The sequence below is a fragment of the Condylura cristata genome, unplaced genomic scaffold (genome assembly GCF_000260355.1).
Source record: "Condylura cristata isolate star-nosed mole 26May11 unplaced genomic scaffold, ConCri1.0 scaffold00010, whole genome shotgun sequence".
Taxonomy (NCBI): domain Eukaryota; kingdom Metazoa; phylum Chordata; class Mammalia; order Eulipotyphla; family Talpidae; genus Condylura; species Condylura cristata.
This window is the reverse complement of record NW_004567111.1, coordinates 44,388,196-44,415,249: the sequence shown is the minus strand read 5'-3', so window position 1 is coordinate 44,415,249 and position 27,054 is coordinate 44,388,196. Positions and strand designations below refer to the sequence as shown.

Below are 27,054 nucleotides of genomic sequence, written 5' to 3'. Positions count from 1 at the left end.
TTATTGCTGGGTTCAGATGGAGAAGGACTGCAACTTTAAAGGGCCATTCTCCTTCACAGGTTTTCACACCTCTACTCAAGGGAAAGGAGGTGATGGAATAAAGAAAAAGTAGCAGAAATCTTTCCTATTAGCAATTTTTTTTATTTCTTAAAATTAAAAAAAAAACCTCCCTACTTCCTATAACTATAGATTATAACATACTATTGAAATTCTCCTTTTAAGATTAGGGCAGGGTGAAAAATTCAGTCTTGACAATTTAGGCCTTTCTATAGTGGGTCCCAACAAACTTGCAGAGGGTAGACTATTATAATTATCCATAGAAATCTGCTTTTTGTAATGTTTATCAGGGAGATAATAATTCAGTTTTCTACAAAGTGTGGCAAATCATCTTTCAGGGAAGCTGAAAAATAAATATCAGAAGATGAAGAAATAAATTATCAGAAGAATATGTTTACAGCTATAACCAGAAAGTTACTAAAATCAGTCAAGGGTTGTATCTATGGTAACATGAATAAAAAACTGGGTCAGACTCCTGTTGCAGAATACTTCTAGAAAATATTACTTATGCCACAGTTGTTGAATATATAAAGAAAGCAAGTTACATTTGTTTAAGTAAGTGTAAGTAGGAAGATTGTAGAATTTAGATTGTGTCTCTCTGCCTCTGCTTCACTGAGTAGAGAATAGATGGGTATTGTTGACAAAATTAAAATGATTACTGTTTTTTTTCTTGCTTATTACAGGGTCTATTTCAAAATTTTAAGGATGAAAACCTAATGATAGGTTGTGGAAAATTAGAACTCTAATTCTCTGATTCCTCTCTAATTGATTATAGAGATTTGGTTGAAGGTCACAGTGTTTGTGCGGTCTACACTTCCAAGGAGGTTAGCAATATGTCCTGCATCACAGGGCCATCAAATTGTACAACCCAAGGGGTGCTAATAATGGAATACATGAACATGGTATACCCTTGAGTTGTCATGGTGGCTACCCACATGCAAAGCTGTGTGTGTCAAAGGCAAAAATCTACATTTACCATAAAGAAAATCCAGGGTCAGTATGTATTTTTTGTTTTTTTTAGTCTAAAGGAAGTTCTGAACAGAATATCAACCAAGATTACATCACAAAAACTTTAAATGTATTTACAGAGTGAATAAGTTACATAGATAAACTTTGAATATGTTTTTGATGTGCAACAGGTTTACATGCACACATCTAACACTTGACAACATTAAGTTTAAGGAGAAAACTTAGGAATGGCCCTATACATATGTTACAAATAAAACATGACATTTATTAAGAAACAAAGTGACAACTTACCTCTATGATTCTATTTCCGGTTATCCAAATGGATATTAAAATTTGCATGCGTGACAGGTGAAAAGACATGAATTTATAATGTGATTACCTTTTTCTACAAAATGGCAAACTTGGTTAAAATTAACAATCATCCTTCTGTAGTATAAATATGCTCATAAAAGCAACCTTCTAATAAAAAGCAGCCAAGAGCCTTAAAAAAAGTCTATCTGGACCAATTTTGGTGCCAGGGTCGTAATCACAGGCCCCTGCAAAGAGATCTAGGGCTTTCAGAAACAGTAGCCTAGCAACATACAGTTACTTCATAGCAGCTCCTTTTAGATACAGTAATTGTATTCAAATTACAGTGTACATTAAATTGTCCATTTACAATTCCCTTTTCACATACACAGGCTGTCAGCTTTAGACCGCCTTACAATTTTCAGTGGCCAGCTTCATTCTGCCTGTCTCTTCCTCAGCCCACAAAAAAAAAAAAAGAGAAAAAAAGGAAAAATAAAGGGAGAGAATGTACAAGTTTCAGAATATAAAATTTTTTTAGTGAAGAAAACATTGCACTTTTGCCAATCTAAAATTGTTTCTAGAAAGGAAGGTATCGTTCAGTGTAGTCAGCTTTGGTATGCAATGGAAGTCACTTCTTCAGTAGTGAGTTGCATTTGTTCAGTAAAATGATAACACATTTGTGTCACACAGCATGATGGATGGAGTCTGTCCCAGAATTTTCTATGCTACCTTGGTTCTTATAGTATTGCTACACATTGGAAGTTCTGTCATCCTCTTTATAAAAAGTCCTACAGGTAACAAGAGGGAGAACAGTCTGACCAAGCCTTCTGAAGGCTGAGAAGACACTGAATGACATCATCCCAGCATGGCAGCATCCCCAACTTGGAACCCATGGGGGATGGGAGGCTCCTGTCAGAGACTAGTGCCAGAAACACTGGAGTCTGGAAGAAAAGCAGTGAGGACTCGGTAACTTTGGGCCCTGCGAATCATGTCCCGGATCTCCATGTTTAGTTCCATCAGCTTGGTGCAGATTTCAGTCAGGCTCTGGTTAGAACCCACCAATGCATAAGTACCCGTTTGTCCCAGAGTTTGATGACGGAAATAAATATTCAGTAGTGTCTGGACCTCATCATCAGAACTGCTTCCAAAGATGTCATTGGGCCACAGACTTCTGCAGTCAAAAAATAACAGCACAGAATTAGAGACACTACTGGTCACAGTGGTGTCATTATGAGTCTCTATTATATACGAATATATTACGTCTAAAATACTCCAGCTTTGTTGAGATATAATTCATTTACTATACAATAAACCTGCCCAAAGTAATATAATTCAGTGGCTTTTAGTATGATCTAAGTAGTGCAAATATCACTATAATTAGTTTTGGAATATGGAATATTATTGGTTTTGATAAAAATATCTAAAATAAAAAAAGAATAGAGTCTGATGCTCAAATATTCCTCTGATTTGCTACACCATTCCGTTTCCAAAGAATGTGAACATACTACAAGAATGAAGGGATAAAATCCCCAAAGGATTCTTCAAATAATAATTTTAAAATTATATTGGAGTATACTTGGAAGTGTTTCAACATTTTAGGAATGACAAGTGACCAGAAGCAATACCACCAATACTTAGATCCCTGAGTTAAGAAATCCAATGGTTGTGGCATAGTATTGGTAGAGATCTGAGAAGAGGGTATGTAAAGTATCTAGATGTTTCTTCTGTAATAACTTAGTTCTCAAACACAAGATATTAGGCATGCATATTCATTCACCATCTCTAAAAGAAATAGTAGAATTACCTGCACTCCCTGATTTGGCGTAAAGCTTTGCCAAGTTCATTGTTCTTCAAGCATTCCAGCATGGACTGGATGGCTGCTTCGGTGGATATGAAGGTGGGCTCAGACCATGCACCTTCTATGTAAAGAGGGTCAGCTGCAATGGCCGCAGTGGCCTCCTTGAGGTTTTTCTTTAAGTCACTCAGTTCTCTGGACATATTTAGCAACTGTTAAAAAATCATTTTTAATCTATTTAATTGCAGGTTCATTTTTATACTCCCAAAGTGGGGGACAAACTGATAATATGGTTCAGATTAGACATAAGCTTAATATTCTGGTAAGCTAAAACAGGACAAATGATATTGTACTGCATGGCACATGTAGGGGCATGGGGTTATATGCATCATCTTTATACATCAGCAGCTGGGATTCTCTTCATCTATCAAAGCTGAAGATTTATTTAAAATATTTTCTGGCTTCCCTGGTGGCACAATGGGTTGAAACGCAGCACGGCGGGGCTAGCTGTAGTGACTGCAGCATGAGATCAATCGCTGGCTGGGGAGATGACCCACATGGTGTGGCAGACCTCTCCGGTCTCACCCACTGCTCCTCTCAGCAGTGTGTTTCAGTACATCTGCCTGTGCCGCTCCCCCGGTCTGTATGCATAAATAAATCTTTTAAAAAATAAAGTATTTTCTAATGGTTGGAAGGGCATCGAAGAGATAAAATGGAGCTGAATTCAAATGCCAAATCTGCAATGACTTTGGGGGTCACAGTGAGGCCAAGGAGCTATGTGCTTTAGTGTTTTTGTTTCTGAGTTATTCACTCCACATGGTTATTTTAAAGTAAAATATTATACAATACACTTATTACGGTTCTAGCACATAAGTGCTCAATAAATGTAATCATGACCATGAAAAATAAAATATCCTCACTATTTTTAGATCATGGAAAAAATTAAAGATCTAAGGAAGAAAAACCTTAAGATAATATTACTATTCCTATTACAGATGTAAAGGATATTTTCCCTCATAATTCCTGAAACTAAAATGTACAGAGTGCTACCAAGTAAATCATGAGAAAATTTATACCATTTCTTAGAGCTCCAAATATACTATGGAAGGAAATTGTGTTGCAACATGATTACATGAGTGGTTCTGAAAATGTAACATACAGTCAAAGGGATTTTTCCTTTGTGATGCAAACTGATGATACCCATTCCTCTGGAAAGTGATTCATCCAAAATCTTTGCCTTTTTTCATTCCCAGCTACTCACTAGACAAACACAGAATTGAGGTCTTTAAGGACTATCTGTCTCCATACAGATGCTGCTATATGCAGCTCTCAATCCCAGAATTATGTTTAAAATTTATTTAGGGAACATCAGGAACATTAAAAATATGATATTAGACTATCTTGATTATGAATATAATTTTGAAGATTGAGAGTGAATTTCTTCTTCATTATCTTAAATTTAAGTTGAAATATTCTGTGTGTGTGGTATTTGACACTTACCTAGGTTTAAAATAATTAAGGAGAAATTCACTTTACATTTACTAAATCTAAAATAATTATATATACATACATATATACATGCATATATATGATATGTAAATTACTAGCAGTAAATTATTCTAAAGTGAAGCTTGAATTGCTTTTTTCATATAGAAAAATGACATTTGAATTGCATTTCCATGTTCTCCATTTTTTGAGCCAAGAGCAAACATTTGCCAGATGAATAAGGAGAATAAATTTTATCTTGAAATATGGCAAGTAACAGTTTATTACCATCTTCTCTTTTATCTGATGATCTGTAATTCTACAGAGGGTTTGTGAAGAACTCATCATAAATAAAAATGGTAGATTCATGCCTTGAAATTGGCACTGGAAACTACTTTAAAAATTGCAGTCATTTTTCTTTTCTCAAGTTGAGTAATGTGACAGATGGTTGTCGTTCTCTATCTCCTCTTCTGTCCCTGCCTCAGATTCTGAGCTTCATCCTCATACTGCTCCTGCTCCTCAGGTGGGGTGGTTTCATGGGACTCCTGCTGTTCACTGATGACACCATCTGTGGGTTCAGTCCGGCTCTCTCCTTTGACCTCAGATCCTCAGGTTACCCACCTGCAGTATGTTGATAAACATAGGCGAGGCCAGGTGGGCAACTCAGCCAAATGGCAGGCAGAGGCTTTGTTGTCTGGATGCATAATGCCTGCATCCTCCTTCAGATTTCAGTTTAGTTGTTGCATTGTGGGTCATCTGCGATGACCCGTCTGAGATGGGACTGTGTATCATCCTCCATTGTTTTCTCTCCTTCACCCTATACCAAATCAATTTCATGGATCTTTTGTGTTAAGTGTCTCTCACGCTTTTTCTTTTCTCTTCACAGCTATCACGCCTGTCTAATTTACACTTTAATCTCATCTGACTATTTCAGCAGCCTGGTATCCTGCTTTCTAATCTAGTTGTCCTCATCCTCCATGTCCTGACATAAATATCTAGCTAAACTACTTTCAGGCACATCATCTTTCATGATCTCACCGAGTTCTGCCTTATTCCATCTCCCCTTTTGGCTTCTAGCAAATAGAAGTGCTTATACTTTGTAGCTGTTTTTCTCTTTCTCACCATATTGATGTCCACACTGTTTCTTACTTCACTGCTTGTCATTAGCCCTCACTTTATGTTCCCAATGCCAACCCCTCCATTAAGAGTTGCCTCAGATGTGAACTCCCCAGAAAGCCTTCCTGTTTCAACCTTCTTACTTATAGGTGAGTTAGGAGCTCCTCCTCTAACAACCAGTGTATACCATCACTATTTCACTTACTACATTGCAGTGAATCTCTCTCTTCCCTTGGCAGAAAACGTTGGCTCACTTTTTAGTAGTATGTTTACTTTTTTACATTTAAATGTGTTAAGGCATTTTACTAGTAAGCAGGTCACAGAAGCCAAAGAGAATCAAACACTGTATTATTTCCTTCTTATCTCAATGTAAGGGCAAGCCTGAAAAGCTAAAACTACCCAAGTAAAACCTTAACACACGGACATTATTCAAATAAGGATGCCCAGACAAAAGGCCTCTCTTTACATAGTATTTTAGGGAAGCATCCACTTCCAGGATCATCCTTAAACTGTGTGCTAGGCATATCGCTTGCCTCACCTAGTCCTGGCACTGCCAAATAAGGACAGACATAAATATAAGACATATTTAAGAACTGCACTTCAACAAAATGATATGTGAGAGTGAAATTACTTATAAATGGACAAGGCAGAAGAAAACAAAAGCAAAAGAATAATTTTGGGGTAGGACTTGGGGTCAGGAGGTGTGTGTGTCTCACCTCTGGCATGGAACTGACTTCGTGCACCTGGCCGATAAGCTTACAGTAGGACTGAAAAAGCAGCAGCAGCTGGAAGTGTAGTTTATATAATCTCTGACACAGTTCCAATTGCTAGAGAGAATTTGCACAGGAAGAAAGTTATTATGCATCATTCTTATATAACAAGTAAAAAGGTGATGAAGACAAATACATCTTTTTGAAAATCAAGAAAACTTAACTAGCTGTTATCATTCTCAAGAAAGCAGAACAATAAAATCCAGTCAATAAATATCAGTGAGGAATTTACAGTACATATAGAATAAAATAGCTGCTGAAAGATGACTATGTAGAGGAAAGTAGTAGCTCTAAAGGAACAGAGTGAACGGCCATATTTCGATTACGTTTGCCAGTTAAATATCTGCAGATTATAACTGTGGTTAATTTTTATGAGCTATAAACTTGTTTTTAAAAGCAATGAATGTTATTAATTAAAAGTATTTTTGAAAGGCAAAACATTGTCATTCGAGGTGTTAAGTTTATAAATTCAGTAGACTCCAGAAGGGTTGTTACTCTGTGTGCCAATTCTGGCTGCTCTTCAGGGTGCAGATGCTCATCCTAAAGTCTGTGCAAACACAATAGTCACTCAATCCTCTAAGGCACTATGTTCACTTTACCGATGATACTTCTACTCAGTGCTCAACAAATATTTGTTAAACTAAAGCAAAATGAAAAGGGACCAGAAATGCTTTCCAAAAGAAGTGCTTACAAAACTTACAAAAACATTCAAAACTTTCTGTAGCAAGAATGTTAACTAAAAAAAAAAAGTCATACAATATGGCCCTTACGCCCTATATCTTGCTCTGGAATTTTAAATATTTTCATTATGCAGTTTTTGTATACTATGAGGAAAAAATATATCATGAAAATTTCCAACACCAGTGATCACACTACTCTGAACTGTATCTGCTTAGGATGGCCTCTAAGCTTTGCCTGTTTTATTTCAAGAATAGGCTAGTGCCTGGTGGCAGATGGGATTCTGCAAAAGGAACAGAAAAAGACTTCTTTACCTAGGACTTCATGGCTCAGCAGTGAGCAGTGAAAGTGGGTTAAATATGTTGGTTAAACTAAACATTTCACTGTTCAGTGTTTTTAAATGTGGTTAAAGGGCCTTTCTCTTACTAACAGACTATAATAAAGAACTTTTAAATTCCAAATTTAGTGCTTCTAAGGTGACTGAAAATTGTTTCCCAAATCAGTTTAAGAAGAGAAATAAAAAAAGAATTTAAATTTAGGTTTTAGGTGGACTATTCTACTAATAGCATTATTAACAGACTTTTGATCCTATTTTTTTGTTGTTGTTGTTAATTAGTTACATGCTAAGACAATCTGAATGAACTCACTTTCTCCTTTAATCTTTTTCTGGCCCTTGGAGGAAAGCCGATTCTACTTTTATTTATTTGATCTCTCCATGCTAGTAACCAGCCTAAGTTTAAAGATATTGCTACACACTAGTTAACCCAAACGAGATTTAAAAATTTTTTTCATAAAACATTTATGATCATTTAAACTTTTCTTTTTAAAAACCTTTAAAAATCTGGTATAAATGATGTAACTGCCATAAACTTGCAGATAAACAAAAAAGTACTTAAAAGATGTTGCCTTCATAATTTAGGGTGAAACCTAGCTATGAAAACTCTTAACTTTCCTAAGTGCTGGATAGTAATAATGATTACTCAAAGTATTCCACTGATAGTATGAGAGTTCATAGCAACATAGGTTTCTACTTAGGGACAAAAGCAGCCCGGAATGTAATAAATTGCATGTCTCAGACTACTAAATAAAACAAAATGAAATGAAAAAGGGAAAACATGCTAGTAGGTATAATAGTAACAGTAAAAATAAGATTTGTTATGGGTCCATGCCTAAATGGACAAAGTATGAAAGAAAGTTAACTTACTGCAAGAGATTCCATTTGCTACACAGCAAGCATGGCACAGGAAACAAAGGAAAGGAAAGAAAGTACAGGGTCAGTGTAATGCATGCAACAAGAAGCACGGCCCTCTTCCAAGAGCAGAACCGTCAGCAGTATTAGCATTGCTGGCCCAAACTTGAGAAATGGTTGCAAATGTTGAACCCATTCAACATGCACAGCGTCCAGTTAAAAACAAGCTCTAATGGTAAATGTAACATTGAAAATATAGTTTGTATCTTTTAGAATCTTTGATTAGTTGGTTTAGATGTTGTCAATCTTGGCCGATCAGCAGCTATGGAAGTTAAAACTTTTACTGCTTGAAGATTTTAGTGTATAATTGTAATATATGAACAGACTAAAACTATGAGGCCAGCTGAATTATGTGAAGAACTAAAGCTCCAAAATACATGATACTACTATTATATGCTAGTTAAAGTAGAATTTTTAATGTTTTGACTTCATATTTGCTAAACTATGACCATTTGATTAACATAGAATATAATTAACAATCTCAGTGGCATTTTCTTTAGAGTCCGATTGCCTTCCACATTCAGAATTTTTTTATAGGACTGCTACACATTGTCATTTTAATTTATGCTCAAACAAGTGTGAGAGAGTACACGAAACTTTCTTGCATTTCTTTTTTTAGTCTTTTCCCCCTAGTAGACAATATCATAAAGTAATTAAGAACTGAATGTTAGTCTAAAATAATATAAATTTGTAACTGGACCATGTTCAACCATGGCTCCTATTTTTTGGTGTCACCATATCATAACCACAGAATTGGTTTAAGGAATGGATATATGGTAAGATATAAACACACAATGACAAAATATTTCAAAAAATTAGGCCATTGCTAATAATGGGTCAATATATCTGGTTCTTAATTTTTGAAATATTTAAGCACCCATCTAACTCAGTTTCTAGTCCTTGATAACAACAAAGTCATTATTTTAAATATCTTTCAAAAAAATCTTAGTTATCATATGTTCAATGCATTGAACTTAATTTAACACAAGGTACAATAGAAAAGAACCTACATTATTTACTAGTTTCTACAAATATAAAGCATCACCAAATGTGTGAAATCAAACGAGTGTAGAGTAAATTACCTGGCTTCCTGTTAAAAAACAAACCAACCAACCAACAACAAAAAAAACCCCTACTTTTACAAAAGCAAGGTTGTAATCCAAGAAGGTCATCAAATCTATTAAAGTAAAATCTTCTCTGTTCAATGAAAGCAAATGAGACTTTCTGACTCCAGCTGGGTGCTAAAGAATCTGTCAATAAATTCCTCCCACTCTGCTCTCAAGGCACAGAATTGTGTTTCTTGGGAGATGGCCAACTTGATGAACACCAGTTCTCAGAGTCCTTCTTAAGCTCTCCTTGTTAGGGAAGCTACTCTAAACTGATTTTTGTTATCATAGAACTTTTCCAGGCCACAGGCTAATTTGCTCCAAAAAGATAGTGAAAAATACCTTTCCTGAAGTCCATTTAGTGACAAATGTATAACTATTTCACTCCCTGTGCTAATGTTTCACCGAAATGGGGGTCTAAAAAAATAACTCCTTTAGAAGTCTTTTAAAACATATCTGTATTTTGGTGATTGAAGTTCTTTTGAAAATGTGAGATGTCACTGTTTTATTTGGTCACAAGGATTTTCTTAAGGCTCTGTTCCTGCACTTTCGATAGGACTTGATTAATAAATTGGATTTAGAGTTTTTCCCAAAGTGAGGGGAAAAAAATCAAGAAATCAAGGACTTAAGAACTGATCATAGACAGTATAGCTGAAAGTCCAGAACAATCTAATTCTTCTTGAGTAACAGTAGCACAGCCATCTTATTTCTCTGTGTTGTGCCTTGAACTGGGAAGGAGGGCGGGGAGCTTTGCTTCTGACATATAGCTAGTTGGGCAAAAATCAGAAATTATCAACATGACAGAAGATGAGCCACAGTGTACCACAATATATTAGCTTTTTTAAAGTCATATTTAATCTCTGAAAGTCGCTGGTTTAAATTAAATGGGATAAAATTTAGAGAATTTAGTCTTAAGTTGAAGCTTTCCTGCTGATTTAGCCATAGATACAGCAAAATCCCAGGCAGATATGATGAACAGGGACTCACTTACTACTAATACCACTTAGGTCTGGCACAATGATGCATTGTTTGCTTTTGGGCCTTGGCCATGAAATTTGACAGATAAATGCCTTTAAGCCTATGATATAGACTATACAACCTCAGGTATTTACTATTTTCAAGAAAACTAACTTCATGAGACCTTTTATTTGTCAATAGAGGAAAGAGGATTCTACACAGAAAAACAACACCTGAAGGATGATGTTTCATGGGTTACAATTAATTGGAGAAATATTTTGTTCCACATTTAACTGTGGTTCAATTTGTACTTAAGGACAGAGGTTACAGGCTTCTAACTGATGGATTATGCAGGGATATAAAATACATAACTGAATGGGTTACTGAACAGAAGACCCTACAGTTGCAATGGCGATTTGAATACAGGATAAACTGTAGTAGCACTAAATGCAAATTATTGGACTTGAGTCCAAAGAGTCAAATGTGTAAGCTGCTGAGAAACATCTTTTCAATTATGTCAAATAGAACCACTTATTCAAACCAAGTAGAAACATCTCCAGCTTTACTAGGGTGGGCTCTACAGAACTGGGGAAGTAAGTCATGTTAAGTGTTTGTATAGCAGAGATTGGTAACGCTTTGGGAAAGCCTGAATTGACATTGGATGCCTCTCTACTGTTCCATTAACATAAACTATCCACTAGTAACCATTTGAGTATATTCCGTAGGAGATGGTGAAGTTAATAGTAATTATGATCCTTAATTAGATGTGCTGGCTTTAAGAAAAAAAAAGAACAACTGGCAAAATAATGTTCCCTAGTGAGTGAAAGTGCTCTCACGAGAGCAACTCACGCTCCTTGTTTTATGTTGTATTAATGCAGGTCATCCCGTAATTCTAGGAGAATTGCTGTCAACAATCACCAAGAAGATAAAATAATTTACTATTCGTGCTTGTCTTTAAAAGTAAAAAAGCATACATTCAAAAATATTTCCCATGTATTAGAAACATTTCTCTCAAAAACAGTGTTTGAGAATTCTACAAAAGAATGTTAAATGTTAAAGCACACACTTGTTGGGGTGAGCGAGATTGGCACACAGATGCTGGTACCTCATATGTAGGCATGGAGAAGTTTATCACATAGGCAAGGAATATCATTCCCATTTATCTTTAAATACATAGCAATCTACCTAGCTTTCACTTCCCCATGGTGCATGTGTGTGTGTGTGTCTTAGGTACAGTGCATACTTTTTAAATTGCATATAAAACAACAATTGTGATGATTGTCACCTGGTTCTCACCCTGAGTGCAGAGGGGAATGGTGGAGGGCAGACCAGAAGGGCAGATGATGATATCTGCTCCAAGTCATTGTTGGAGGAAGACAGGTCCAGTGTTGATAGCTCTAATTTTTTAGTGCACTGGTAATTTTGTTTTAAATGTATGAGTGAACAATTTTAAATTTTAAATGCTAGATCAATTGAAAAAGAAACACTTAAATAGCTTAATAAAACACATCTGTAAATTGTTACAGCTTACAGGCAACCATTTTTCATAATTTGATATCTATAACCTCATCTTGAGAATAGAAGAAAAATTGGAAAATAATCAAAACCCAACAGTTATACTTGCTTCCACAAATATTCCACAGCAACTTCTTACTTATGTCCCCTGTTAAGAATGTTAAATGTTAAAGCACACATTTCTCTGAAATAGAATATACATATGTAACAATTACTTGCATATTAAACTTGAACTTTACTTCCAGACAAGTAAATCCTACAAGTAGTAAGTCACTTCCTATCCCCATTCCAATTGGCCCCATGCAAATGATAATAATTGGTCACATCAAGTATCCAGAAGACAGAAATCTCATGAAAAAAAGGAAACTGGGGACAATCACTTGTGGGTAAGCAGTGTCTGAGGTCAAACGTTTGTTGGGTTTTGCCTCATGATAGCTCTAGTCAGCAATAACTCCATCAACTTTGGATATAAGATTAACATTTAGATGCTTTTGTAACCCATTTTGTAACCCATTTAGATGCTTGTGTGGACTGTTACCAGTGAAGGGAACAGTAAATGTAAAAATGCTTCCTCATTTTTACATCCCATAATCTGCCTAGGCTACCTCAAGTTCATCATAAGTTTAGTTAAGGCCAGTGGAATTAGAGTTTTTGGTTTGAGTCACATGTTCAGTGGTCAAGCTAATTCACAGTCTACTATAAAAACAGAATATAAGCAAGTATTGTATCCAGATGGTTTGAAAAAGCCACCCAGCCTGGCTTGACTTACTAGAGAGCCATCACTCTCCTTAGGCAATCGCTCTCATACAGCTTGCCTTACAAACCAGTCTCAGGGCCCAGAAATGTCATCTACAAAGGAATGAAAGCATCTTCAGGACACTTGTTGGTTGCCTGTTGACCACTCATGGTGTCAACACTCATGGTGTGCATGATCCACTCAGAAAAGTTATGGATTACTGAGCTAATACCAGCTTGGCTGGCTTTGTAAAAACTTTGGAAAACATCAGACTCAGAAGTCACCCTTCAGTTGATTCCTTTGATCTGGTAGCTCTAAAAGCCCCACTCTCATTACTCCTGAGTATTTTTATGCAGATTCCTAAAACCACATTAGACATTTAGACATTTATTCTGCAGCTTGTCCTGTGTGTCTGTTTTGTCTCCAAAATTAGAGAGTGTAGGCGCAAGTGGAAAGAATGTGTTAGCCTCTCATTTTGCAATAATATCGTGTGTGCTTGAAATAATGTGTGCTTGAAAAATATTAGTGCTGTCTTTTCATTTTTGTATTTTCAATGCTTTATTATAATACTAACAGAGTGCCACATAAAAATGAGTGGAAAAGTGAATTTCTAAAAACAAAAAGAGATGGGAAAAAATAAGACCTAAAAATACAAGGGAAGAAAGAAAGGGGTAAAAAGAGCAAATGAGAAAAAAATGCAGGAGTAAGAAATAAGAAGTTTAAGTGAAAATAACAGAGCTCTTCCTTTGGGGCAGATGGAGAAGAACCAGGAAAAAAAATTCAACTGTTGGAGAAATAACCAAGAAGTTTTAAACAAATGACAAATTATAGATTTGGCTTTAAAATTTGCATTGTATTAATTTTTAAATATATTTGTTTATATCATTCTTCATTTTTGTACAATGTATGCTTTTTCATCTCAATTGTAACCTATGTGGACTTTCCACCACCAATTTACCTGTGTGGCATCACCATAGACCCACATGCACTTCCCACCCCTGTTTTCTTCACTGAGATTTGATTTTATAAATTATAATAAATTTGATTACTGGGGTAAATGGGGTAAATGTTTAGACAACTAATCACAGATGTGTATACAGGGAGTGATGGAAATGCGAAAATTCAGTACGCATTGTGTATGAGAGACATACCAGTAATGCCATTAACCACATTTTAAAAAAATGTAACAAAAATAAACAATTTGTTATATATTTTTGCCTGTTCCCAGACAAGCTATGTTTCAGCCTATCACTTATCAGCCATGGAACCTTGTATAAGTCAGGCTTGGTTTCCTCCTCTGTAGCATAGGGCTAAAGCTGCCAGCTTTATTGGGGAGGATCAGACTCTTCTCAAATTTCTCTCCATGTTGCTTTCTGCACACCCAGCCACAAAGACCTCTCTTCAGTTTTTGCAAAGGGCCAGGTCTAAATTCCCTCCTACCTCAGGACCATTAAACATGCTTTCCACTGATTCCTCTCACTAAGCTAATAGAGCTCAGCTCTGTTTGAGCTCTCTCCTTGGAGGACACTTCCATAGAGATGACTACACAGAACTGCCCTTCACATTTGATCATGCTGAACTCTGATAGACTTTCTTGGTTTACTGTTCTTACAGACTGACACCTGTCTGATTTTGGATTAACATCTATCTCCCTGATAAGACAGAAGCTTCATGAGGGCAGAGGCTTGCCTACTGTTCACCACTGTATCCACCAAGTGGGTCTTATAGGAGGCATTGAGTAAATAACTCCACAATGAGTGCTTTTAATCCATTCATGCCACTCTGCCCAACTTCCTTTACATTATAGGATACATTTATAAGTCAGCTGGTGTGTACTTAAATCAATTATAAATATGGGAAAGATCTGTTAGAATGTTGCTGAAAGTTCAACAAAGACTTTCTTTGTTGAAGAAAACGGTGGAGTAAAAACTTAATGAAATTTGGTCTTTCTATTCTGAAGAACAGATTTATTAGGAAATGATTAGTATAGTTAGACAGTATCCAACAAAGTGGTTATTTTTATATCTCTATTTTTCCAAAAAGGAAAACAGCCCCTCTCCCAAATCCCATCAACACACAGTCATGCTTGACTTAAGCATCATTCTCTCTTACTCTGTTTTATGTGAATGCATAGGATGACTCATACTGCCTCTTCCTTGCTCATTCTAGGATATTCCACTTCTTGGGTTGATCAAAACCAACACACAGTATCAGATTACAGAAAACATAAATTCTAACAGGCTTTTATTACCTTTTCTTCTGAGTCCCCTGGTTGACATGTAATTACTCCATCTCTGGATCCTCCTGCAAATGTTGCTTTGCAATTTGCAAGCCACTGTTGTTGGAAAGAAATACAGATACATGTAAACTCAGCAATGTCCTAAGATTATTTTTATCATCAATTCTTTTAGGGAAAATTGATTGCTTCATTCATGGTAAAATAAAATTCTGCTAAGATGACTTTGAAAATCCTTTTATGGGCCAAATACTATTTGAAATGGAAATAGTTATATATAACTTCAACTTTATGATACATCATCTGGGAGAATGGTTTCTCAGACCATTCTTAATTTATATATATATTTAAACGAATTCATAGAATGTTAGAAACCTTTCATATCACTGAGGTTAGGAGAAGGGGCCAAACTTCCTTATAGGCTGGGTGATTATGGACGGTGCAATGTGGGACTCATGATATACATACTTCTGTGTTATGTGTGGTAGCTTCTATGGGGCAAGTCAATTTTACCACACAAAATGCTATTATAATAATGGCTGAGTTATTTAGAAATTCTGCCACCCTTAGGCATTAGGGACTGTAACTAATAAAGATGTGAAAAGAAACCTTAGGGGAGAAAGCAATAAGCATTGAAGATTGAAATTCACACCTGACATTTGGTCCTTCACAACCAGAAAGGATTGTTTTTATTAGCTCATGACTAAGAAGCTGGGAAACAATGATCAGTAAAGAGTCTCAGAAATAGAAGAAAAGGGAATAGTTATCATAATACAAGAATTGTTGCCTTGAACAGGTCATAAGATCAATAATAATAGAAACAAACAAACAAAAAACCCCAGTAACCTTACAATAAGTATGTTCTATGGATGAGACACTTTATTGGATCCTTTATTTATGCTGTTTCCATTTTAAATACAAAAGTGCGGTTAAAAGCACTTGGATCTCACAGACATGTGTTTCAATAGCCTTCCTACTAGCTAATGAGGGTAATGGCAACTCTTAGGGTAGTTGTGAGCATTAATGACATGATTTAAGAGATTTATTATTTATCAGGTTGTTGGACATGTAGCAGGGACTCAGAAAACTATAGCTGCTATGCCTTATAATTGCTATTTTCCTATAACCATTCAGAAAGTTATTATTATCACCATGCTATAGGTAATGAGTGTGAGATGAGAGAAGGCACCTTATTCAGGATCATTAACCCCTAGGTAGCTGAGCTGCAATTTCTTTCTCCTTGTTTCAGTTCTCTATATTCCACATGAGTGAAATCAGAAATACTACTCTTAAGTTTCCCACCTATTTTTAGCTCAAGATAAACTAGATCAGCATGCAGATTTTTTGGTAGTTAATTATTTTTGTTAAAATTTTTAATTTCTTTGCATCTTTGCCATTTTTGTACAGTGTTTGATTTCTGCCCTCAGGTGCAGTCCCTGTAAATCTCTCACTACCACATTACCCATGAGCATTCACTGTAGCCCCTTGTGTACTTCCATTCTCTGTTTTGACTCTTCTCCACACCCATTCCCTAGCATGCCTCAGATCTATTTGCCTGCAAGATTTGTCTCTGTTTTTGATGCTTTGTTGGATTTCTCTACATTCTTTTTATGAGTGATGCCATCTGACATATTTTTTTTTTCCTTTTGACTTATTTCACTAATCATAATCCCTTTGATGAGCTGCAATTTGGATCCAAACTGATTTCAGCAGCCATGCACTTCCTACAGAAGTGATCTACAAATATTACACACAATTACTTGGCATAGAGGATTTCTAGATAATTTCTACCTCGAAAATATTACATTCTAAAGCAAGAAAACAATAGAAATCATGGGGACAAGGAGAAACAGCTATCAAAAGTGGCTCAGAAGAGGGAGATGAAATTCACCTCACTGAGTTTTCAGGGAGGTGAACAGTGGGAGGAACTAATTAACAATTTAAAATATTCAAGGGAAAAAAGTTATAATTTTGTAGATATGGTTATGTATATATTATATAATATTGATTTTATATTGGTAGTTCTATCACTATTACATTGGAATATAAGGAGAGATGATGTTTGTCTTCTCCCAAGAGTCTCTTAAGTCAATCAAAATACCTCCGAAGAGCTAGGCTCATTAGGCTTTAACTGAATACAAAAGCACAGAAACACAAACACTTACTGAGAGAGTGGCATCTTTCCTGTTGTTGTAGGTGTCCAAATATTCTTGCAGTTCTAAAACACTGAATTTGAGCTTGTCCAGAAGTCCACAAGAGAGGAGCTAAAGATAGGAAAATAAATTGTATTAGAACAACTAGACAGGTTCTAAGACAAAGACATGGCCACACAGATAGCAAAGAGAACTATAAAAAAAAAGGGGGGGAGAGAGAACTATATTTAGAAATAATGCAAAATAAGTAGCATGATCTCTATTTTTTTTTATTTATTACAAAGTTTATTTTTACATCATTTTGCACATTTTTTTTCCATCTTGATTGTAATCCCCGCAGGTTTCCCATCACCAGCATGATCTCTATTTTAATAAGCTGCAAAATTTATAATTTTGCTCTGATATCAGTGCACTTGTAATTGAATTTAGATTGCTAATCAAACTCCTATGAAAAATCCATTTTTCTAAATCAATATAGATAAATCTTAGCAAATATTTCATAGAAGCACAAGTTGAAGATATGATACCAATTTTATGCATGAATTCTTATCTTTATCCAATAATACTCCAAGCAGTATGAAAACAGACCTCCAAATAGACTTTGTATTTATTGGTTTTAAACCTTGGTAATTGTTCAGCATATGAGGTGGTTCTGTGACATGCATGGGAAAGTAAAGAAAAGTAAGGCACCACTCTTTTCCTGTCTAATAAGGTTAGTGTTACATTCATAAAGTCTTATCTCTTGTTGTTCGGGCTGTAAGAACCCACCCAGTGGATGATCAGTGTCTGTTTAGACTTGGACATGGCGACTGCAAGGTCAGCTGAGGGGACTTATTTCACCATATTCAGAGTTGCAAAAGCCATTAGATGGAAGGTGCTGGGGCATGGAGGTGAGCACAGAGGTGGATCTTCTAAGTTTCTGATATTATTTGACTTTGGCCTGGGCTGGTAGTGTATAGTCATTACTCAGTAGACTCAGGCCTTCAGGAGTCATATCACAATACAGCATCACCCATTAACACCTATAAGTGTCTTTAGAACTCATCACAAGACGAATAAGCTTCCCTGAAGTTACACACCATAAGTTGGACAGGCCATTTGCTGTTAGAGCTGGACTGGATACTCACGGTCTCGGCATCTACGAAGAGGGTGGGGCATTCAGAGCAGGAGGTGAGCATCTGGGAGGAGCTAACAAATTTGGACCCTATTCCCCGGAGGTTGTCGCCAAGGTAACTGGCTGCATCACAGGTTAGGAAGCAGAACCTCTTCTGAATATTCTGAAAGGTAAAATAAAAAAATGTATATATGACAAAAACCACTTTTTTTTTTGATTTTCATGAAAGTATCAAGTGAGGAAAGTTTCCCAGGATGGTGAATGCAGTGGAGGATAAGGTACAGAACAAATGTTTGTTTTTATTAAATAATCACCAAGCATGGGCAAAGTTTCTTCTTAAAATATCATTTTCCAGAGTGTGGCTTCCCATGCAATCTTTTAAGTAAGTGCTTCTTTTCTTTCTGCTGCTGTGCAGTACTGATGGTCAGCTTGAGTCCTCCTAGCCTGATCTTCAGATCAGAAGTTACGGAGATTATTTCAATGTGGGTGAAAGAAAAAAGATCATGAGATGTCATTTTTTTGTGGTCCCCAAGATTAGAGCTCTCTGAGACAAGAATGCTAAAATAGGGCCACTGGGCCTTTGCAGGATCTGCATGGGACCTAGAAGAAATCTCAGCGTGGTGTCTGTCTCTGACCTGGAACTTTGCACATCAGCTCATTACTCAACTAGGTGAAGGAACTGAGGTTCCAAGAGGTTGAGTACTTGTTTAAGGTCACTAGGAAGTGACCTAGGTTGAACCTCTCTCTAAAGTTCATATTCCTTCCAAAATTCTAAAATCCTTGTGAAAAGTTGCTGTTTATCCACACTGCCTGTGAAGAGAGAAACAGGAAGAATCTGATTCACTGTATTTGGTTATTGCCAAAATAAGAAATTTTTTAGTCCCAAAGTTCCAACACAATGTCTGCAACAAAAAGAACAAAATATTTAACCAGAAAGTGGTTCCAGGCTCAGCCATTGGCTTTCCCCAAAGAGATGTTGTACCTTCTGAGTTATAGACCCTAAGAAGGGCCTGCTTACTGAAAAGCAGTTTGCTTTTATATTTAAAATCATTTAAGACAGATGATGCAAGTTTTTTCATTTTGTACTTTTTATATACTATTTTCCCTCCCTTCCCCTTCTGCATGTCTCCTCCTAATGGTGACTAGAGGACCTCTACCCTCAGTCCAACCAAGTAACTCATGATAAGCTTAGCTGACTCAACCTCCAAAAATGTTTAAGGGTCCCACCTGGTGGCAGAACAGGTTAAAGAGCAATACCATGAAGCTGCTGCAGCCACTTCGCCATGAGTTTTATCCTCAGCCAGGAAGGTGACCCACATGGCGTGGTAGACCTCTCCTGACCCACCCACTGCTTCCCTCAGCAGTGTATTTCAGTAGATCTGCCTGTTCTACTCCTTACTCTGTCTGGTGAGTTCTCTCACTGCCCCTGCACCTCTGGCCTGTACTCCAGCTCTGTATAAATAAATAAATAAATAAATAAATAAATAAAAATGTGTAAGTAGGATTCTGACTTGTTTGTCCATTCATTCATCATCATTCAAGTCTATGAAAATATGGGGTTATATAGTTCATTTTGATTTTCCCCCTTATACGAGGACATTTCTGTTTATAATATTAAAAATAATGTCAAAATGTTAAAGAACGCATTTTCATCTTAGGTAAATAGGAATTTGAAAGAAAATAAAATAATAATCTCATCATCCCAGGAAAACTACAAGAAATATTAACGTATAAGTTTCACTATTTTCTAGGCAATTATACAAAAAGGAGCTTTAAATGCAGTTACACAGAGCTAGTTAACTTTGATGGTGGTTGAAGACCTTGGTGATTCTTCATATTATGGCATGTTTCTCTTTCTTTCTCTTGCTTTTCCCTTGCCCCCTCCCACAGATCATTGGATGAATTTGCAGAGTAAAAGTATATAGCAAAACACACAGAGGAACTGAGACACTGAGAAGAATTTGTACATTAAACAAGCAGTCATAAAAATAAGCTTTCAAAACGCCAATTAGAAATGAATTCTCTCTTTACTTCAGTTGTTACATGTTATGGCAGTAACAAGTGAAATCTGATAGTGTTCATATAGGAGACAGTCACTTAGAGGCCTGTGTGCCCTCATCTGGCCACACAGAGTATTGCAGCCCTCTGGAGGAGGGGAATTTGTGCTCAGTTTGCACAAAGATAATGTATGGACTAACCAGGCTGTGGTGTGCATGCAAAAAGCAAAGAATGACTGTTCTTCTGTTCAGAAGCATCTCCTAGTAGGGTTCTGGGAAAATCAGAAGGCCACATGTGAGAAAAAGAAGTTGGATCATTCAGAAAAATAATTCTAAATGGATTAAAGATGTAAATACCAGCTCGCAATAATAAAACGCACAGAAGAAAACATTGGTGATATATTTCATGACATAAATGATAAAGATGTTTTTGGAGACTGGACTCCTATGACAAAGGAAATAGATACAAAAATAAACCATTGGGATTACCTCACATTAAAAAGATTTACACATTAGGACCCTGGTGCACAGCTCTATGAAGTTTCGATCCCTGGCCAGGGAGCCGATCCACATCGCGTGGCATACCACCCCTGACCTGCCCGCTACTCTCCTCTGCAGGGTATTTCAGTACATCTGCCAATTCTGCTCCCCACTCTATTTCTGGTGATTTCTCTCACTGCCCCTGCACTTCTGGCCTGTACCCAAGTTCTGTATGCATAAATAAATAAATCTTAAAAAAAAAAAAGGAGTCCAAGGGAATTATGTGCAATAAAGCAAGTCAGAACAACAAAGACAACTATTGGGCATTTACATAGCAGATAATTCAACAAAGCAAAACACTTAAAAAGACAAGCAGACACTAATAAATCAAGAAAAATTTCTGAGGATGAGTGAGAGGGAGGAGGGGAAATTTTCTAAGGGGTATAAAGAATGGTGGAAGGGAAAAATGAATTATTTAATGAAGAAAAAATCAATGGCCAATATTAAAAAATTACGAGATTTTTCATAACGATGTTATAAAATTCTTATCACTACACTGGTGACAGAGTCACCTGTTAGAGAAGTGAAGTATAATGTCTGAAGCACTTGCACAGCTTCTAGCTGGACTAGGGCTCACAAAGAAAAGGGAGAAAAAAAAAAAAAACCAGAAATGCTGTAAGAGAGACATAGGAGGGCTCAAAGAGAAAAGGTGGTGGTGGGGTGGGAGGGTAATCTCGGCATAAGATACCGGTGAATGAGCTAATGTTGTGACAGCCTAGGATTGCTGTCATAAAGAATGGTATAAGTGACCACAGTGGCATAAACCACTGAGGGGAACATCTTCACACTACTAGTTTAGATGGTTGAATGGGGGAGTTAGACCAGAAGAAATGATAAAGGCCATGGAGGGTGGTTGTAGAAATAGTATGAACCCAGAACAAAACAGCAACCCCTTACATTGGAAGCCGTCTAGCTCCCTTGAGACCAACTCTAATGCTGAGTGAGCGCCGTACCTTAAACAAGGAGGAGAACACGTGAAATGTGTACACAGCACAAGAGCCGTCTGAATCGCACATGAGCTGGTTGATGTGGCTGCGCCAGGCTTCCTCAGCATCGTCACAGGCTGTGGGCTGAAATGCGGCAAGGATGGCCGAGAAGAAGGGTGAGGGAGGGGGTGACACTCCCCTGTCACCTTCTCCAAAGCTGCAAAAGATGAAAACAACTATGTCAAGAAAGTGACATCCTTCCTCAGCCCTTCCTGGGTGGTTCAGATGCTCAGCCCTCACCAGGTAGTCCATTGTTCTCACTCCTTTCTTTGAGACTGAGTTGAGAACTTGGCTTTCATTCAAAGGTCTCTGGAATTTCTGTAATTCTTCCAATTCTGATTTCCTTTACAAAGACTCTGAACCTTATTGAGCCTTCAGCAGCTGTCTCTTACTCTCCCAGCTGGCTCCCAACACAGTAAATATTGCTTCCTATGCTTTGGCACTTTCATTTTTCATTACAAAAAATGATGCACTTCTATATTTGTACCTGCACTATTGACAGCAGCCAAGGTGGGAAAATAGCACAAATGCCCCAAAACAGATGAGTGGATCCAGTAGAGGTGGTACATATACACAACGGAATACTATGCAGCAATCAAAAAGACAATTCCATGCTATTTGCAGCAACATGATGGAGTTGGAAGGGAGTATGCTAAGCAAATTAAGTCAGAAGGAGAAAGACAAAGACTGGATAGTGTCACTTAAATGTGGAATAGAGAACAACTAAACAAAGTGTCAACGACAATCAGCCCATGAAAGCTGACCATGGACCTGTGGCTTTCAGAAGGGTAGGGGAAGAATGAGTTAGGGGAAGAGCACAATGGACTATGGCTGTGGGTGTTCTGGGGATGGGAGGGCTACAGTGACCACACCTAAAATGGGGAAGCCTATACTGTCAAAGTACTAGCAAGGATGTAAAACAACAGTACTTCAATTAAAAAAAGAAATTATGAAAAACGATTTGACCATTTAAACTTTCTGGAGGGAGTGTATTCATGAAATATGCATAAATGTCCATAAATAAAGGGTGAAAGGAAGAAAGGAGATGAAAGAAGAGAAATACAAAGGAATGGAGACAGAGGAATGCAGAAAGGAAAGAAAAGGAATACAAAATGAAATGACAAAGTCTCCTCCAGGTATTATCTTAAGCAGTCTCTGTGATAAATAGACCCTAGCTACTTTGTCTAGCCATATCAGAGTATTTCACTTAATTCTTATTTTCAATGTTTGGAAGAGGGATTTTAGGATTCTGACTTTCTTCTTCTGAAGTTAAGCTACAGCATATTTATTTGTGATTTATTCTAGATGCTGCAGTAGTGTTTTCATTTTTATATACTACTCTATTTTCTTATTCATATTCTCTCACTATATCTCACTAGCCTCAGAAATATCAGTAACTAGACTGATAGCTACCTACTTGAAAAAGAGTAGTATTTAGCTTATAAAGAGCCTCTTGTTCTGCTCTTCTGAATAAAAAAGTAGAAAGAGCTCATTTTGAAGATTTGCCAATCCCATTTATCTTCAAAGTACAAAGGTCTGCACTGTGTCTCTAGCCTCTGTTGACTTTTTAAAGCAATTCAGTGTTTTCATGTTTTCTTATAGGAGTATGCCTTTTGGTTTCACATTAGACTGTGCTGGGATTGAATGATAGCAACCCACTGAGAGGCCTTCAAGTTATGTCATGTCAGACTCCTTCAGGGCAGGTATCAGCAACATGAGCTAGAAGGAATGTAATAAAATGTGCCTCAGTATGGCTCAAGTCATTTCCACCAAGGGCTTCCTTACCTTGCAAGAGTGAACTGGTCTATTGCTTGATTGCCTTTTTCTTCTGCCTCAGTCATATCCAGGCTAAAGCTGTCACTGCACTCGAAAGTCGCTGGAAGTTCATTGATGGAACTAGACAGATCATCCTCATGCATGGTGGTGTCTTCCTCCTCCTGGACAGCTTCAGCCTGGGAGCATAAAAACGGGAAAGATTTAAAAACATATATGTAATCATACAAACATATATCTATGTATGTATGTGTATGTATATGTATGTACTTGTGTTTATAGATTAAATATCTGTTCATTAGGAGGAAAATAAAGGACACAAATCCTGAGAGTGATAGAACTGGGGACATTTGTTTTCTAGCTCTAATGTAAACAATTTATTTAATTGAGCTCAGGAATTCACTGAATTCCCTTTTATTCTTTATCTTCTATGCAGCCTTCCACAGTAAGTTTGCAAAGAAACTCTCAGTAAGGTACCATCATATTTTATCAGGGTGTAAATGCTAAACTTGGAAAAGACCATACAGACCCTCTGGTTCAATCTTCACATTTTGTAGTGAGGAAGTAGATAGATACCCCACATGTGAAAGGGATTTGTCTAATAGCAGGCAGACGACCAGAACTGGAGTTAGGACTAGAAACACCACTTTCTCATTCAGAACTCTTCTACCTGTGACCTGCCTTCTAAAGCATCCTGTCCAGAATTAACTGTCCATTACAGAATCCCTTAAACTATGGAAACTAGAATTTAGAATCACCAGTGTCTGGCAGACTAGATGCTCATGAAGAATCTTCAGTGCGCATGGGTGATTCCTCATTTTTCACAAAGCTGGCCTCATTGATGGGCTCCCTTTCCTTACTGTAGGAACATTTACACTTTTGTTTTGGGAATATTCCATGAGAACAGGCATGAGAAGCTTACTCATGTTGCCATAAAATGTTTTCTGAGCAGTAGAATGAAAGGACAGGAAGAACTAGGATCACTGAGGGGCAGGAAGGAGACATAGCAAGTAAAATGGAAAAAGAGGCTGGACTTGAACCTGGGCCAGGGGGAAATCAGCTGGAGAACTGATTGTTCTTATGAGAGGAAGGAAAGAAACTGGATTACAGACCAGGGATGAGAAGATGAAATCATACATACACATTTCAGTAGTAACTTTCTTAAGACAAAAACAAAATAAAGGTAAACTAGAAATACACATGAGTTAAAGCATTGTCAGAGGTTGACATCTGGCTACCTATTTAATGGGCAATATTTTGAATCTCAGATTTAAATCTAACATTTTGAATCTAAGATTAATAGGGAAATAGTTAATAGGAATGTTTACAGATCTCCTAGGAAACAAGATATTTCAAGTCTTTGAAGGATTTGCTCATAACACTGAGTTTCAGGTTTATCCTATCTGCTTTTTTTTTGCTTTTTAAACTTACAGTAGTGCCATGAAGACCAAAACCTGTTGACTAGTCTAGGTTATTAGTGGATAAGCGTATTGTTAGAGGAGTGCTGAGCTCTTATAAAAAAAAACAAAAACATTTTTTATTCTCCTTTTCTAACATCACAGATATATCAAACATTGAAGAAACCTAGCTCATGTGAAAAACAGAGATTTTTAGAAATGACTCAATCTTTCCTTGATATAATTAGGGGATTTCTGTGAATTTCACTACTTTGGTAGTGCTTTGTATGAAAAAATAGAAATGTTGAAAAAGTAACTATTCTAAGATTGAGAAATATCAAATACTAATAACTTCACATTTATTTTGTGCTGCTCTTTTCATGAAATTTAATTTTGTAATTTTAGGGTTCTGGCATTTTAATCTTAGCTAAGTTTTCTTTCTGTTTATTTTCAGGTACAAAATGGACTCTAATACTTATCAAACCTTTTGCAATGTGCAATCTTGGAAATAATTTTTCTTTAAGTTTTAATTGCAATTTTAGTTGCACCTTGAGTGATTGCCTTTGTTTTAGGCTTAGAGTATGCAGATTTTCCTAGGTCTCAGATCTACTATTAGATTATTAGAAAATAATAGAATAGACAGTATTGTTTTTTCTTCTACAAGCATTAAAAAGCATTAAAAAAATTGCTTTCATAAATTTCATTCTATTTTACTTTCTCTTTCAGAATTATAATGTCATAACCAAAGCTCAGGTTTTAAGAAAATTTCATCTTAATAGCAACTGTTATTTTGATATTTCTAATATAAGAAAATACATTTCTATACTGATAAGGCTATATGTGAACATAGTATGGGAGTTGATAGTTTTATGGATAGGATCTATCATGGAAATTTTGAAAAATAAATGTTAAATGAAGTATACATTGTTAGTTTTTTTTTCTTTTTTCTTTTTTTTTTAAAGCTGACCTTTTAAATAAGGAGACTAGATCCATTACTTACTTTGCTCCTCAGAGGGTCTGGCTAGGACAGTCTGTTTTATGAATCTGGTATAATGCCGTGATTGACATTGAAAATTCTGACAGAATGCCAAAAGGCAAACATTGAATCAATGTACAAATTGTATAATTGGTTCCTACACAGGAAAAAATTTCCCCAAATACAGGCAGACACCCACAGCTCACTTAGCATATTGTCTTTTGAAAGTCATGACAAAGAACAGAGTTTCCTAATCACAGTGATCTCAGACATACCAACTTGTTTTCCCATTAATAAGCAGTGTTCATGATATGTGGAAAATACAAAATGTGTCATATTAAAAAAACCCCAGTTGACTTTTTTAAACCAAACATAAGATGGCTGCTCAATTTTGTGAGAGCAAAACAACTTCAAAACACTCAAGTCTAATTACTATAGAAAAGTAGGAAAGAAAAAAGATAAACAGATTCCCTCCACTTAAATCCTCTTAAGAGTTCTCAGAAAACTGGAGCATTTTTTTCTCACACATACAAAAATACAATGATAAGTGCCAAAATTTCTTCACCTTTGAACCCTCAGAAATCTGAAGATTATTCATATCAGGCAAAGAAGTTTCAAAGCTAGCCATTCTGGCATTAAAGGAATGAGGGTCAGCGGGAGTCAGGTCACAGGCTGTGGTGAGTGATTCCATGGGGTTAGTCTCCTCAGAAGGGGAGAGAGTCATAATCTGTTGAGAAACCAGAGGGATTAAAACAATATGAAGTCTACATTCTCCAGGAGTTCTGGTTATTCTATAAAAGTCTAACCTTTGTATGAGCTAGCTGTTGGTTGACAGGCATTAACTGTTTAACATACACATTTCAGAACTTAAATATAAGTGGCAATCTGGCACTCTAAAACACAGATACATGTATTTATAGGTATCTACATCAGAATGTCTGTCTGTCACATTTCCTAAATCTTTAGATATTTGAGGAATTTTTTAAAAAGATTGCAGCATATGCTTTATTTACAATTGGAAAAACATGGAAGCAGCCCAAATGCCCAAAAGTAGATGACTGGATTAGAAAGAAGTGGTACATATATACAATGGAATATTACTCAGCAACCAAAAAAGAGAAACACATGTCTTTTGCAGCAACTTGGATGGAGCTGGAAAAG

At 36.5% G+C, this 27,054-nt stretch overlaps 1 protein-coding gene across 6 annotated transcripts in view; it reads right to left on the bottom strand.

Annotated features, from left to right (window-relative positions):
• Positions 1-152: 152 nt before the first annotated feature.
• Positions 153-27,054, bottom strand: part of FRY (furry homolog (Drosophila)) — a 289,488-nt gene continuing 262,586 nt past the window's right edge. For 4 of the 6 annotated variants that reach the window (XM_012723238.1, XM_012723235.1, XM_012723236.1 and 1 more), the window contains 10 exons: positions 26,459-26,620; positions 23,533-23,699; positions 21,715-21,904; positions 18,238-18,387; positions 17,123-17,221; positions 14,973-15,056; positions 8,363-8,380; positions 6,427-6,537; positions 3,119-3,321; positions 153-2,485 (listed from right to left, as the gene is read on the bottom strand). In XM_012723238.1, the coding sequence (XP_012578692.1) occupies positions 2,227-2,485; positions 3,119-3,321; positions 6,427-6,537; positions 8,363-8,380; positions 14,973-15,056; positions 17,123-17,221; positions 18,238-18,387; positions 21,715-21,904; positions 23,533-23,699; positions 26,459-26,620 (1,443 nt within the window). In that variant the 3' untranslated portion in view covers positions 153-2,226. The remainder of the gene's footprint in view (positions 2,486-3,118; positions 3,322-6,426; positions 6,538-8,362; positions 8,381-14,972; positions 15,057-17,122; positions 17,222-18,237; positions 18,388-21,714; positions 21,905-23,532; positions 23,700-26,458; positions 26,621-27,054) is intronic. The other 2 variants (XM_004680191.2, XM_004680190.1) reach the window with 2 other exon arrangements.